This window comes from Saccostrea echinata, unplaced genomic scaffold, assembly GCF_033153115.1.
Source record: "Saccostrea echinata isolate AGI-Se365-2 ecotype Australia unplaced genomic scaffold, CSIRO_AGI_Sech_v1 ptg000033l, whole genome shotgun sequence".
NCBI lineage: Eukaryota > Metazoa > Mollusca > Bivalvia > Ostreida > Ostreidae > Saccostrea > Saccostrea echinata.
Window position 1 is genome coordinate 17188079 of NW_026889782.1, and position 14767 is coordinate 17202845.

The 14767-nt window shown below is 32.7% G+C and overlaps 1 protein-coding gene across 1 annotated transcript; it reads right to left on the reverse strand.

Annotated features, from left to right (window-relative positions):
* Positions 1–1055: 1055 nt before the first annotated feature.
* Positions 1056–13022, reverse strand: LOC133198716 (low affinity immunoglobulin epsilon Fc receptor-like). The gene is made up of 4 exons (XM_061334735.1): positions 12835–13022; positions 10728–10807; positions 4457–4553; positions 1056–1320 (listed from the first exon to the last, which is right to left on the reverse strand). The coding sequence occupies exons 1-4, from the start codon at positions 12923–12925 to the stop codon at positions 1091–1093; spliced, it is 498 nt and encodes a 165-aa protein (XP_061190719.1). The 5' UTR covers positions 12926–13022; the 3' UTR covers positions 1056–1090.
* Between the last annotated feature and the right edge of the window lie 1745 nt (positions 13023–14767).

Consider the following 14767-nt stretch of genomic DNA (forward strand, 5'->3'; position numbering starts at 1 on the left):
CAATGATTGATAATTTTAAAGAAATTTGTCAAAAGTTTTACTTCTATGTTTGTTTAATATTTTTTAGAGTTGTTTTTACTGGTACGTTTATTTCATCGTACATCGGACACAAATTTACCATGCATCGGAGACTTTCTGATGCAAGGGTATAATCACTTCCATTTTCATATAAAACCCAAATGACAGCTGTTTTTACGGAAATAGAAAATAAAAACTCTAAATTATCAGTGAAAAGTTACATATATATTACGACTAGAAAGGGACTCGATTTATTTCTTTAAACTGGATGATGATAACCCACGAGACAAAGGCGCGAGTTGTCATATTACTAGCATTGTAAAGCCTTTCTAAGGCGATATGATGTATTTAAATTTAAAATCGCTTCACATTTGTGGATCGAAATAGTCATATAAATTTAACTGGAAAGTTGATTTTTAAATAAAAGATAAAAATGTTTCGATATCACTAATTTTAAAGCACTGAAATCAAGATATGATATTTTTCTGGTTTAAAAAGTGAATGTCCGATGCATGGTGAATATTGTCCGATCCATGGTGAATTCTGACTTATTTCGAAAAAAAAAATGGGTTTAGTGATATTTTCTCAATAAAGAGCATACGCTTGTGTCAAAAAATTATATTTTAACAACATACATGTTAAGCTCCATTTTGATAGTATTCGGTCGGTAGCGATATCGGTAGAACTTGTTGAAGTCCGAGGGTGTCCGATTTATGGTGAATTCACTCTACATGTAGTTATAAATTCAAAACCAATATTTTTGTATGTGCAGTACATAACGAATAAAAAGATGTGATACATAAAAAAAATTAAAAAAGAAAGATTATTAAATTCAGTTTAATGAAATATTGCAATATTCTTATATTAAATGTTTTTCATAAACGAGCAACGCAACACATTCAAATCTGACTTCTGTATTATAAAGAGAAAATAGAATTATGCTTTACAAAACATTTATCAACGAAAATGCACAAATGAAGATTTGAAAGTGCTGTATTATCAGTTGGAAAAAAAATTCAATAAATTCAATTTCTTCCTAAACTTACTAAATCTGTGGTTAAACTTTACCATATCATTTTTTACAAATAAAAGTAAATTTGGAATTACAAAATTCGTCATTCCAGAGCCCATTTTGACACAACACGACACAATTTTCCTCTGCTAAATAGTTTTTTGGCTCGTTAGGGTACCAGTTTGTAAACGTGATGTTGGTACGGCGATTCCAAGTAAAAACACCTTCGCTATCGATATCTGTTGCCCCAATCCAACAACTGCAGCACTTGTGCCACGTAGAACAGGCGACTAGGAAACAAAACAAAAAACAATGTATGAACCGAACCCTTGACAACAACTCTCAATGGAATTGATTTTCCTTCATCAATTATTACCATATTTTCGACATTAGTAACTTCCTATTTGAAGCCTTGCTGTTCTATTTAAAAACATATTTAGAGCATATAGCACGTCATCACTGAAATGCTCAGAGAACAATTCTGTAAACAATTTAATTTACAATTCATAGGAAATTGACTTGCTTTTGAACCCAGATGATTTACTATCCAAGGAAATTTTTAAACCTTCTTTTTAGAAAAAAAATCAGTGGAAATTTGATTACCCTATCCTATCCTTGTCATAAAGACCATGTTTGAAGAAACTTGTTCCCGAACAACATGAGGATTGTTGGCATAAAGTTACGAAAATGTCTGTCCTTATTGTCTGTAATTGATAGTTTTTAATTTGTAATATGCTTATTCAAAGATCTGAGGTCCCCCGCTTTCGGTGTCTTAGTGGTTTGGAGCTAATTATTTATGGTATATTGCAACTGTTGTTTTGTTTTTTGTGTTCTTCAAACATGTGGGTCATGATGATGAATTCAAAAATTATATAATTTTCTGAAAGGTGTTCTCATTGGAAATGTACAAGCAAAATTTGAAAACCCTATCCTCTCTTAATCAAAAGTTATAACCAAGGTAAAAAGAAAATTGAAAAAGACTTTAAGGTCAAAAAACCAGAGTACATTCCGAAAGATCTTGGAACAGGTAATACAAATGTGAAATATAAATGCCCCATCTTTTCTCATACAAAAGGTATCAGCAATGTTAAACGTTTTGAAAAATAAAATCAAACGTCTTGGTCATGGGGTCAAATATCATAGCACATGGGTTTGAAAATCATAGCATATTTGGAAACGTCTTGTCACAGGTAATGCACATGTCAAATAAGAATGCCCTCTCTTCTCTCCTGGTGAAGTTTCCAGCAATGAGAAAACTTTTGACAATACGGTCAAACGTGAAAGTCAAGGTGAGAGGGTCAAATACCATAGCATATTTGGAAACGTTTTATCACAGGTAATGCACTTGTCATATATAAACGCCCTATTTTCATTCATTCACCAACGTTAAATTGTTGAAAATTAGGTTTATCGTCAAAATCATAGCACGTTCGGAATTCTCTTGTCAGAGGTTATGTACATGTCAAATATGAATGCTCTATCTTCTCTGATTCAAAAGATATGAAAATGTTAAAATTTTTGAAAAGGTCAAACTACAAGGTCAAGTTCATAGAGTAAAAAAAATGATAGTATATTTTGAAAGGCTTTTCACAGGTAATGTACATGTGAAATATGAAAGCCTTCTTTTCATTCAAAAGTTACGAGCAAGGCAAAAGTAAATGTTAAAATTTTCGAAAAATAAGTAAAACTTCAAGGCCAAGGTCGCGGGGGCAAAACTCATAGTATGCACATGTGAAATATGAAAGTCCTATCTTTTCTCATTCAAAAGTTATGACCCAAGGTTTAAGTTTTTGTGACAGACAGACAGATGAATGAAATTGAATGCCCTATCGCTTTCCCAAAAGCGGGGTCAATTACGATGATTTAGACATATTTCTGTGGCAGAAACATATGTAATTAATTTTTTTTCCTTATTTGTTAAATCGAGAACGTGTGAATGAAATATATGGAGATAACGAACAGTATTCAAGCTCAAAAGTCCATTAAACAATACAAAATAGGAGCAGAGTAAACACGGACCTCCAAAACATCAGAGGTGGGATCAGGTGCCATGGAGGAGTGAGCATCCCCTGCCGACCGGTCACACCCGCCGTGTGCTCCTTGTCATGATCGGCAAATAATGGAAAAATCCGTCGACAATTCAGTGTGTAAATAATGGCCTAACAATTAGTAGGAAAAACGTCAGTCAGCATTTGACTTAATGATAAATTGTATTTGCTGACAAGGTCATTGTATCGACCATAGAACTTACGAAATGATGACTTTAAACGAGACTGCTGAGATTCTTGTTTGATCAACTTGTTTGTCACTAATTTACCTCGTTTTAGAAATTGTAACTTGTTTTTGAAGGTAAAATTTATGAAAATGTTATCCAAAGTATTTTTAAAGTAAAACCTCGTACTTCGGTTTTGGCGCCCCCAGAATACCTTTGAGAATGAGTTAACAGACTTAGAATTTGGATGATATTGGTAGTCTCGTTCAACCAGACACTCGATATCCGACGAAAAGAAAGTCTGGTAAACGTACGTGATAGCGTTTTTTAATGCCAAAACGAGGCTTACGCGAAATTCTGGTTAAGTTTTTGATTGGCTGAAAAATACACATCTCCACAATATGAAACACATACATACGATAAATCGACAGAGATACAAGTAAGAGATTTAAAAGTTTAATATCTAGAAGGTATAGCAGTTAGGAATTATTTATGGTATTGCCCACCGGTTATAGGTAAGTGTGTTTACAATGCCTTGCAAAAAAACCGCAAAAGTGAAAGTAGTGTAGTCTATCTACGTAATACACATTTCTTCGATTGATATTGTTATTATTCGTTTAGTATCAGTTTATTAATATATATAATATAAAGTTACAATCCACATAAATAACAGTCGTTTTCAAAAAAGGGTAATCAAAATGAAAACAAGATAGCGCCTTCTGACGGTTACAAACGCTAACGGAATTCTTTACCACACTCTCTGCTGGTCGGAGTTTACGGAGACAGCCAAGTGTCTGGTTGAACGAGACCATGACATTGGTCACAAATTTTCCAGAAGAAAATGAGTAAAAAAATAACACATATGAAGACGTAGGATGTTCAATTCCTTGATACATAAAGCTAATGAAGTTAAAAATATATTGGTGACATTCACATTCAATCCTCAAGTAAACAGCTACAATATTCATCAAACGTACGAAAAATAATTATTTTTAATTTAAAAGCAAGTATATTGACATTTCAATTTTTGATCTCAGAGTATTACTATATGTAATGGTATAATTGGTTTAATAATAATACAATTTAATTTGATACTTTAACAATTATCTTTCGCAGAGAAGTTTCTTTTCAGTTTCATATATAGGTTATGCAAACACGTAAGCATTTGACAAAACACACAAGATTAAGATTTAAATTTATTCCAAGCATCTTACCGTCATTCCAGGGGGGAAGAAAGGATTCCATGAGCCATGTATTTTCCGCGGGTGTATCTATCTCAACAAGATGAGCTCCATACTTTAAACAGTCTTCCTGTAATAATTTTGAATATATAATTCCTTATATTTAACGTTCCTTTCGAGAATTTTTCACTCATATTGAGACATCACCACTTGGCCGGTGGATGGCTACAAATTAAGACATTGGGCAGTGAGGGAGCACCTACTGTGACAGGAGATCTCGGCATATACACCTGTAGGTCTTATCCGAAGGAGCAGTCTCCACGTTCCGCAGTGGGATTCGAATCTGCGAGGTAAGGATCAGCTCCTTGACTCTAGACCAAACGCTCTAACCACTGCGCCACGCGGGCAATTATCATTTAAGAAAGTAAATTATGGACATTCAGATAGTTGGATGTTTTAACAGTCTTTGTAATGAAAGAGTTATGAAGCTCAAAAGACCTTTCAAACAATCCAAATTGGAGCAGAGCAAACAGGGCTGTCTAAAAACATCAAAGGTGGGGTCAGGAGCCACGGAGGAGTAAGCATCCCCTGTCAAGCGGTTACACCCACCGTTCAACAATTCTGTGTGAAAACGATGACCTATCATAAGTATGTAAAACTTCAGTCCACATTCGACTAAATGATAGATTATATTTGCTGAGAGGTCATTGTATGGACCATAGAATTTATGAAATGTTGACTTTCAACGAGTCTACAATGGTAACTACTAATTAAGGGAAAACAGTAGTACCATGTTTGATGTCTGTAAGTGATCTCAAAATATTGAACGGTCAGTACATGTATCTTCCCATATCCAGTTTTAACATTGACCTTTGACCTGGGGACGTACCAAAATCAGTAAGGGTCATTTACTACTTACGGGAAGCGAAAAAAAACCCCAAACAAACAAACAAACAAAACAAAAACAAAAAAATATACATGTACCCTCTTTGTGTCGCCGAGTACCCAAACTCCGTCACCATAATCGGAAAACAGTCCGCCTTACTCTGAATTATTGTTTCCTGTTTGCTACACTTATTAATGAACTGAAATACTGATTTTATTACTATTTAAAGAAAAGTGCAGTAACTGGGCTTATAAAAAAGAACACATAGAACGCGTATCACATCCACGTACATTACGTCAAATTAATGAACTCTAACTCCGTCACCAGGGCCCTCTACAATACGTCAACCTATTGAATAGAATTCTTTTCAGTTTAATTTTTTTGTCCCTTTTTCTTAAACTTGTAAACATAAATAATTAGTTTTTTAAAATTTAAAACAGTTTTAAATTGTATTTTGAGAAAAGTATCAACAACAGAAAAAATGTTAATATAACGTATTTTATTATGTGATGACGTCGCGCTAACGTTTTCTCCAACCTGTAGTGTATTAGGGCAAATGTACACCAAAATTAATAATTTTACTGTATTCAACATTAATCAAATCTTTGACAAAGACCTTAGTAAAAATGGCTAACATGTGAAAATGAATATGTACATGCATATGTCAGAGATATCGATAGAATAGCGCATGGAGGAAAGTTGTTTATCGATTTCACAAAAAACATGATAGATATATAACATGCTTATGTTGAAAAAAAAATACACATATACAGTACTACCTCGGTATATTGGGATTGAGCCTATCCCATTCATAATTGTTAACATGTCTTACAGTATGTCCATATCATCTATACTTATAAATTAATAAATTTTGCAAATAAACTCAGAAACGGGTGCACCAGAGTTCTTACTTACTCCTCTTACAATACACTAGACACAAGCTGATGTCCGTAAACTATATTTAGATTTCACTCGCATAGTAAGTATCGTACATTAAATTAAAAGTCTACTTTCATTTGCTATAAACAGCCATGAAATAGCTAAAACGTGAGTACGGTGGCGTTTCCGGTTGGCGGATCTAAGTTACTGGCAATTTTTAATGAAACTGACAACAAGCAATCGTTTATTTATTACATAAAACGTCATCACTGAATTATTCAATCAAAACTCGATTTAAATGATATAAAAGAAATAAGTTGTGATAACCGATTAAAAAGGGAAATGTGCAAAATATTTTCGTCATTCGCCGATCTTTATATTGACGGAAGCTTCTAGAACATCATATAGCATCGAGCCCGATGTTAAGGGACAAAAAACGAGGCGATTATAGCTACATGACCATAAATAAAGCTTTTGTGTAAATGGTCATAATTGAAATAATGGTAAACCACTGATAACACTATATAAGTTGTAAATATAATTAAATATCGAAAGACTATAACATATACATGTATGTAGTAGGTTTTCCTAATTAATTTATCGGTAAAATTTGTATATATTCCTTACTGAGCGCATCGTGGCAACGAACCCGAAGTACAATTTGTACTTCGTAATAAACTTGTATACATGAAAATAGAAAATTAATGAATAAAATAATGTTCAAATACAATTAAAGATGTAAAATTTTGCGCTTTACTCAATGCACAGTTAATTTCTGAATACAATCTTTTATAGCTGGAATAATGTAGCCCTCTCCTTTTTTCAGGGGGGGGGGGGGAGGTCAGAAAATATCAGATCCAAAAAAAAAGAAAAAGAAAAAAGAAAATCCGAGAGGGCTATAATCTTTTGTATCAAATACTCAGCCTATTCATAGGGCGTGAAAAGCTAATTTTTACACAGGTACTTGGTTCTTGGTTTATAAATATGTATGTACCTTATTGATAGGTAAAAAAGTAACGTACATTTTTACATATCAATAAGGTACAAACATATTTATAAACCAAGACCCAAGTACCTGTGAATTTTTACCCCCCCCCCCCAAAAAAAAATCAATTTATTAGTAACATGTGCATATTCGTTGCTTTTATCCTTGACGGAAATGAAATAAGAGCATCTGAAGTACAATATCCACAACATAGTATAACAGGTTTCACAATAAACGTCAATTAATGAAATCGCATTTTTTCAAGTTAAAAAAAAAACAAAAACAAAAAATGGGGGTTGGGGGGGGGGTGTTGGATAGGTAAATCTACTTCATGCGGGATTTTGAACAAAGTATTTGTTCCTGCTATAAGCCTGTAGGCTGTCAGTAGAGAACTACAATATATTTTCTGTCGGTAGTGGTATAAATTCAATTCCCCGCGCTTGCGCGGGATTTCATCTAGTAAAACTATATATTATCATAGTTTGCATAAGAAACTTATCATCATAAAAATATTTACATATTTCATAAAATATACTATTTATATAAAAGAGTTATTCTTTAAATGCTGTCTCACAAATCCGATTCTTATTGTGCAAGTGCTGTGGAATTAACTTTGGCAGAATTACAGACGATACAGTTAAATCAAATGTTAGAAATCATACTATAATTAGTATATAAATGTTAGCTTACCTTTATATAGAAAATTATTGTCTCTATCAGTGTCCTTCTTACATATATTCTATTTATCAATAAAAATCTGCGTTATGACTACTTTGTGTTATTTCGGTAATTTCTGAGCTTTAGTGGTCAGTCTATATTGTTTACACAAGTATTTAGTAATTTACCCTCTCGGCTATCTTTTGGTTAAATTGGATATCTGCTAAGGACAAAGAAATCTAGTGTGTATTCATTTTTGCGCATTACCTACCTTTTTGGAAGTTTTTACAAATATGGTAAATTTTCACACTTTTTGGACAATTCCGTTTTAATTTCTAAATTCTGATTGGCTAATATCTACAACCAACAGTGTGGGTCTCCGTATGGAAAGTTGCCCGACTCTTGGTCATTCCATGCAGCGACGCCACTAAATAAAGACGTAAACTTTTATTTACATATTTTCATTTGGGTTGTAGGCAGCTACGCTTTGGAGTGCTACTCCTACACTCTCGCAGGACTTGTGTGTCCAACAGAGGAGAAACTCACACCTGTCAATATCCAGGAAGGGACGTATTTAGGGTAGTGACGGGGTTAGAGGGTTTGGTGATAATGGGGACATACTTAGTTGTTAACGTGTACGTTATATCACTGTCAGGTTCTATTGTGCTGCAAGTCAGAATAGTTAGGTACATTCTTGTTGTACCTACACACTCGCTCATTCAAATTATAAAATTACCCAGCATTTTTATTTCAAAAACTAAACAAATTGATTTCCATTTTACCTGCCTTTTCATTGAATAGAAAAAAGTAATTCAATTGATTTACCTCGTTTAAAAAAGACAACAATCAAATGTTTTACCTGTATTGCCTACAACACATTTTGACTTGCATCAAAACATCCGGTGTATATAGCCTTTGAAATGTGTACATTTAGAAGCCATTTTTAAAAGGAAATTGTCTTACATTTCAAAAATTAAAAAAAAAAAAGAAATAAACAAGAGGCCCAGGGGCCACATCGCTCACCTGAGAACTATGGCTAGAAAAAAAGCAGAAATCAGTTCAGTCTTGAAAGGTTGAAAAGTTTAAATATAAAAGTGGGGGGGGGGGGGGGGTCATGAATTGAACAAATTTGAATCTACATTATCTGAGGATGCTTCCATTTAAATATGACCAATCATGGCTTTGCTGTTCTTGAGTAGAAGATTTTTAAAGATTTAACCTATTTATTCCTATGTAAAACTTTGATCACCCATTGTGGCCCCACCCGACCCCTAGGGGTCATGTTTGAACAAACTTGAATGTACACTATCTAAGAATGCTTCCATATGAATATGAATATGCATAACATGGCTTTGCTGTTCTTAAGAAATAGTTTTTTAAAAAGATTTTTACTACGTGTTCCTATGTAAAACTTTGATCACCCATTGTGGCCCCACCCTATCCCCGGGGGTCATGATTTGAACAAATTTGAATCTACACTATCTGAGGATGCTTTCTTGTAAATATGACCAATCATGGCTTTGCTGTTCTTGAGAAGATTTTAAAATATTTTTCCTATATATTCCTATGTAAAACTTTGATCGCCCATTGTGGCCCCACCCGACCCCCAGGGGTCATGATTTGAACAAACTTGAATCTACACTATCTGAGGATGCTTCCATGTAAATATGAACAATCATGGCTTTGCTGTTCTTGAGAAAAAGATTTTTAAAGATTTTTCCTTTATATTCCTATGTAAAACTTTGATTGCCCATTTTGGCCCCACCCTACCCCCGGGGGTCATGATTTGAACAAACTTGAATCTACACTATCTGAGGATGTTTCCACGTAAATATGACCAATCATGGCTTTGCTGTTCTTGAGAAAAAGATTTTTAAAGATTTTTCCTATATATTCATATGTAAAACTTTGATCGCCCATTGTGGCCCCACCCGACCCCCAGGGGTCATGATTTGAACAAATTTGAATCTACACTACCTGAGGATGCTTCCACATAAGTTTCATATTTTCAAGCACAGTGGTTCTTGAGAAGAAGATATTTTAATGATGCCATTAATTTTTCACAAATTCTTAATTATCTCCCCTTGGAAGAAGGTGTGGCCCTTCATTTGAACAAACTTGAATCCCCTTTACCCAAGGATACTTTGTGGCAAGTTTGGTTGAAATTGGCCCAGTGGTTCTGGAGAAGATGATGAAATTGTGAAAAGTTTACAACGACAACGCCGACGACGACGGACAACGGACAAATTTTGATCAGAAAAGCTCACATGAGCCTTCTGCTCAGGTGAGCTAAAAAGTGCTACTCCAAATTATACATGTACGACATAGACTTGAAGAGTTTTGTGTTTTTATATTCAAGTTATTATTTTCGGTTTATAAATGTAAACTATCCAAACCCTGCTTACACAGTATACATGTAACTTGGAAAGCTATCAAATTCATTCCTTTTAAGGGTTTTCGGAACCGAAAAAAAAAAAACATGATTTCTTTGTTTATAATGGAATATTTCAGAAAAATACATAACCCGTGTAATCGAGCTGTTATTCGTTCCTGTAATGGTTGCAACTGTTAGTCCCGCATTATAAGAGAAAGATATTTAATTTTCTTTATCAATAATCTCAAAAAGTATGTTTAAGTACGTAAAACATTGAATATTGATCTGTACGGCATGCATATGTTATTATTGATCTGTTAGGCATGCATATGTTACACTGTGTTTCATTAATAAAAGAGCAAATGTCTGAACAATTCTCCCTTGTAGATTACCTTGAACAACCTTCATACATGTAACAGCTTAGTGTGACGTTGATTGAATAATGTAATAAATTAAATCAGGGAAGGAGTGATCATAAGCAATAAAGGAGAAAATATTCATTGGATGTAAATATAGTTTTTACTTGGGCGTTATTCCAGGAGTCTTCCGTCTGGCTTCGAAAATAGCAATGACCTCCAAAAAGAACCCAGCCAACAGGACAAACTGTAAAGAATATATAATTCAAATGTTACCTAAAATGCTTGAAATGATTTTATAGATATTTGAAGATTATCTTTATGTTTCATTTCAAATTATTTCATTTTCTGCAGGTAAAAATATAACAGAATGCTATTATACACATATAAAACAGCACTATGCAATTTGATAAAGATCTATTTACTAGGCAAATATATTTATATGTTTCATAGCATACAGATGATAAATGATACCTAAGGATAGCCCATAAAACTTTAAAAGCTTATTTTTAGTTGGGTTCTAAAATTATAATTAGATTAATAGCAAAAAGTTACATGGAAAAAATACAGACTGGAATTTTTTAGGGTGAGTTTACAATGCATCGGACACATACCTTGCTTCGGACGACTTTGATCAATAAACTTTCATTAAACCTAGATGTCCACATGTTTTAGTTGTTTTTGTCTTAAACATAGAGATTTCAACTTTTTAATAATGTCGATTTTTATTATGTGATAAAAATACCACGAGAACGGCCTTGAAGTAACATTAAATTTGACGTCATCAAAGGGAAGTAACCATAATTTTACGATTTTGCAAATTTTTATAGTTCTTTTTCATTAATTAAACTTCAAGGAACGAGTCGTTGAATTATTGATAATTTTATAGAAATTTTCCAGAAATTTTACGTCGATGTTTGTATAAATTTTCTTAGAGTTTATTTTTTACTAGTAGGTTCATTTCACCGTGCACCGGACACAAATTTAAAATAAACATGTATCGGGCACTTCCCCATGCATGGGTAACCACTTCCCTTTTCGCAGTGTTTCGTATAGAACCCAACTGAAACCTGTTTTGGGCTGAAATAGAAAATTAAAACTATAAATATTCAGAGAAAATACAAGTTATCGATAGATGACCACTAGAAGTGGACTCTATTTATTTCTACAAACTAAAAGATGAAAATCCACAAAACAAAGGCGCGAGTTGCCATATTACTAGTACTGTAAAGCCTTTCTTAGGCGATGTGATACCACTAAAATCTCTCCACATTTGTGGATCGATAAAGACAATCAAATTAAACTTGAAAGTTTATTTTAAAAGAAATGATAAAAATATTTTAATATCACTCATTTAAAAGCATCGAGATAAACGTATGACATTCTTCAGGTTCAAATACCGTTTGTCGAATGCATGGTAAATATTGTCCGATCCGTGGTGAATTCTAGCTCATTTCGAAAAAAGGAAAAATTTAAGATATTTTCTCACTAAATAACATACGGTTGTATCAAAAATTTATATTTTAATCCTATATTATACATTAAGCTCTATTTTGATAATATTCGGTCGGTAGCGATATCGCTAGAACTTGTTTAAGTAGGAGGGTGTCCGATGCATGGTGAACTCAACGTAATAATAATGCTTTAAAAAAAAACAACATTTCTTACCTTATTCATTTAGGCTTAAAATAATCACTCTAATGGTTATGAAATATAACATTGGACAAACCATCATGTAGCATCTCTTGCAATAACCACGAGAATTAGTTTTCATGAACAATGCCAAGTTTTTGTGTAATAATAAAAATATCTATGTGTGCATAAAAAATAGTACTGTCATCCGCATACAGTGTACATGTATACTAAAAATTGTTCAAAATAAGTTTTAACGTCTCTTATAGAAATATTAAACACTATCAAACTACAAAACATATGAATTGTATGTTCTTCTAAATGAGAAATAAAGTATAATTTTTCATCTCTAATTTTGATTTTGAATTAATGTGAGTTTAAAGTAAAAATATTGTTCAGAATTCTATATTGAAATATGGAGATAAAATCACTGACGTTTCCAATTATTTGTAACTTCATATGTATTCATATGTATTATGGAATTTATTTTCTATGCTATCTGATATTAATATTTCTTTCCACTTTCTCATACAAGTAGGTTCTGTGCAGTTTTGATTGAATCTTTGATTCAATGTAAAACACAATCATTTTGAGTGAATGATTTTCTATTTAATTTAGTATGGAGACATTTTAATAACTTACTGTTAAAGAATGTCCACCCAACTTCAACACGTGTTCTGTTAACGGATCTTTCATTTAAATGACGATTCAGGAGTTTACAAGAAAAAAGCATGTCGTTGTACAGGATTCCCGCACATGCTGATTTTAGCAGTAGACACTGCAAAGCACATTCTGTTCGACGAACATTTTCGAAAAAATTTATAAAATACGAAATGTCTGATGGCAAAGTGTTGTCAAAAGAAAAGTTCCTTGTCAGTTGTCCTTCATAGGAAAAGGTAGTAGAGAATTTTCTGAAGATGCTCAGAAAACTACACACAAAAACAAGATTCTTAAACATTTTCTTTTTATACTTCGTAGACGTACTTCAGTTCAATTTCTAGTGCATTGAATTTAAGGTATGTAATATATATACCGTTTTTGTTACAATCAATTCACGATAAAATTCAAAGAACTGGGCATAAAAAAAAACAACGGTACTTGCATGAAAGAAGCTAAGTTCACAATGTGCATTCCGTTTGTGATTTCTTATGAAAAAAATGATCGTTAGTGATGATAATATAGGGTTATTATTAATGCATACATGTATTCATAACAACCACTTCAATGGCACGACAAGCTGACTTTCTACATTACGTAAATGGATCGACGAGTCGCATTATTACAATTGGCTACCGAATATTCCTGTAACAAACTATCTATTTAGCAACTGAATCAATACATTTAAAATGTTATCTCTACAGTGACGTGTGACGTGTTTACTTTGAATAGCTGTAAGCCACATTTTAAAAGGTCTTCCTAAAGATCCTTGTGGTCAAAAACTTTTAAACACTTTAAGCTTCATTTGAAAATCTTTTAAATTTAATTTGTCTGTAACGTAAAAATCTAATAAATGCAAGATGTCTTTAGTTTTGTATAATTTGAGTCTATTTATGCTTTCGTTTATTCGTTGTTTGTAAGGATCATAATAATTACAACAGCATTTAAAAATAAGTCGGTTTTAAGGATGACGTTTACTTGGGTTTTAGTTGACAGAAACGCAATGCTATAAAGTGCAATATGTTAAATCAAAAATTGTTCTAAATGGACAAAAAATAATTTAATAATATCAATTTAAAATTTTAATATTTTGTTATTTGACGAAATACGCAAGAACAGGAGTAAATATATGGTGATGCAGAGGAAATTAAGATTAAATTTTTTTTTTACCAGCTCAATCATTCAAAAGCAAAAATATTCTTACATCTGCAGTATAACTCTTCATTTTCAAACTAAACACACTTGACATATAACATATGAATACAAATCAAGACCTTAGAGAAATAATGGATCTTCTAAACAGTTCTATAACTATAACTAAAAACTCCAATATGAATGAAGTTTGATATTTCCTCCCGTAACTTTAATAACTCTGAACGGCAAACGATCATCAACAAGTCTTCATAAAGATGCAATGTTCAACAATAGCCATTTCTTTATAAGTAGAAGTGCTTAATAAGTCGAGAGCTCATGAATTTTTCAACGTTTGAGTATTCACCTACAGCTCAACCTCACATAAAATCAGTGTAAAGCAGAAAACTGATTATCTTACAGAAAGAAGATCCAAGCTGTTCAGAAAAGTAATACATCCACTAGCTGACAGCTTGTTTACCACTAGTTGACTGTCAAATAGACATTTATGATTGGGTTCAATATAAGAAATGTAAACAGAGTATGATCTTATCATGGATATACCTTGATCATGTCCTTTTGAATATCGGGGTTATCTTAATCTTTCGATTTTGCTACTGTTAGTTAATGTCATGAAGATCTTCAATTTCATTGTAAATTGTCAAATTACAATATTTTTTTTTTCACAGAATCTTGTGGGGGGTTTTATTTGGTTAATATTATCTTGAACAGTACCTTATTTATTTTATCAATATGCAGAACTCTGCCTTTTCAATTTTTTCCCCAA

Coding starts and splice junctions, on each gene's coding strand:
- LOC133198716 (XM_061334735.1), bottom strand. CDS start 12,925: ATGCTTTTTTCTTGTAAACTCCTGAATCGTCATTTAAATGAAAGATCC. Junction 10,808..12,834: donor TGGGTGGACATTCTTTAACA/GTAAGTTATTAA, acceptor TATTCTTTACAG/TTTGTCCTGTTGGCTGGGTT. Junction 4,554..10,727: donor ACTCCTGGAATAACGCCCAA/GTAAAAACTATA, acceptor AAATTATTACAG/GAAGACTGTTTAAAGTATGG.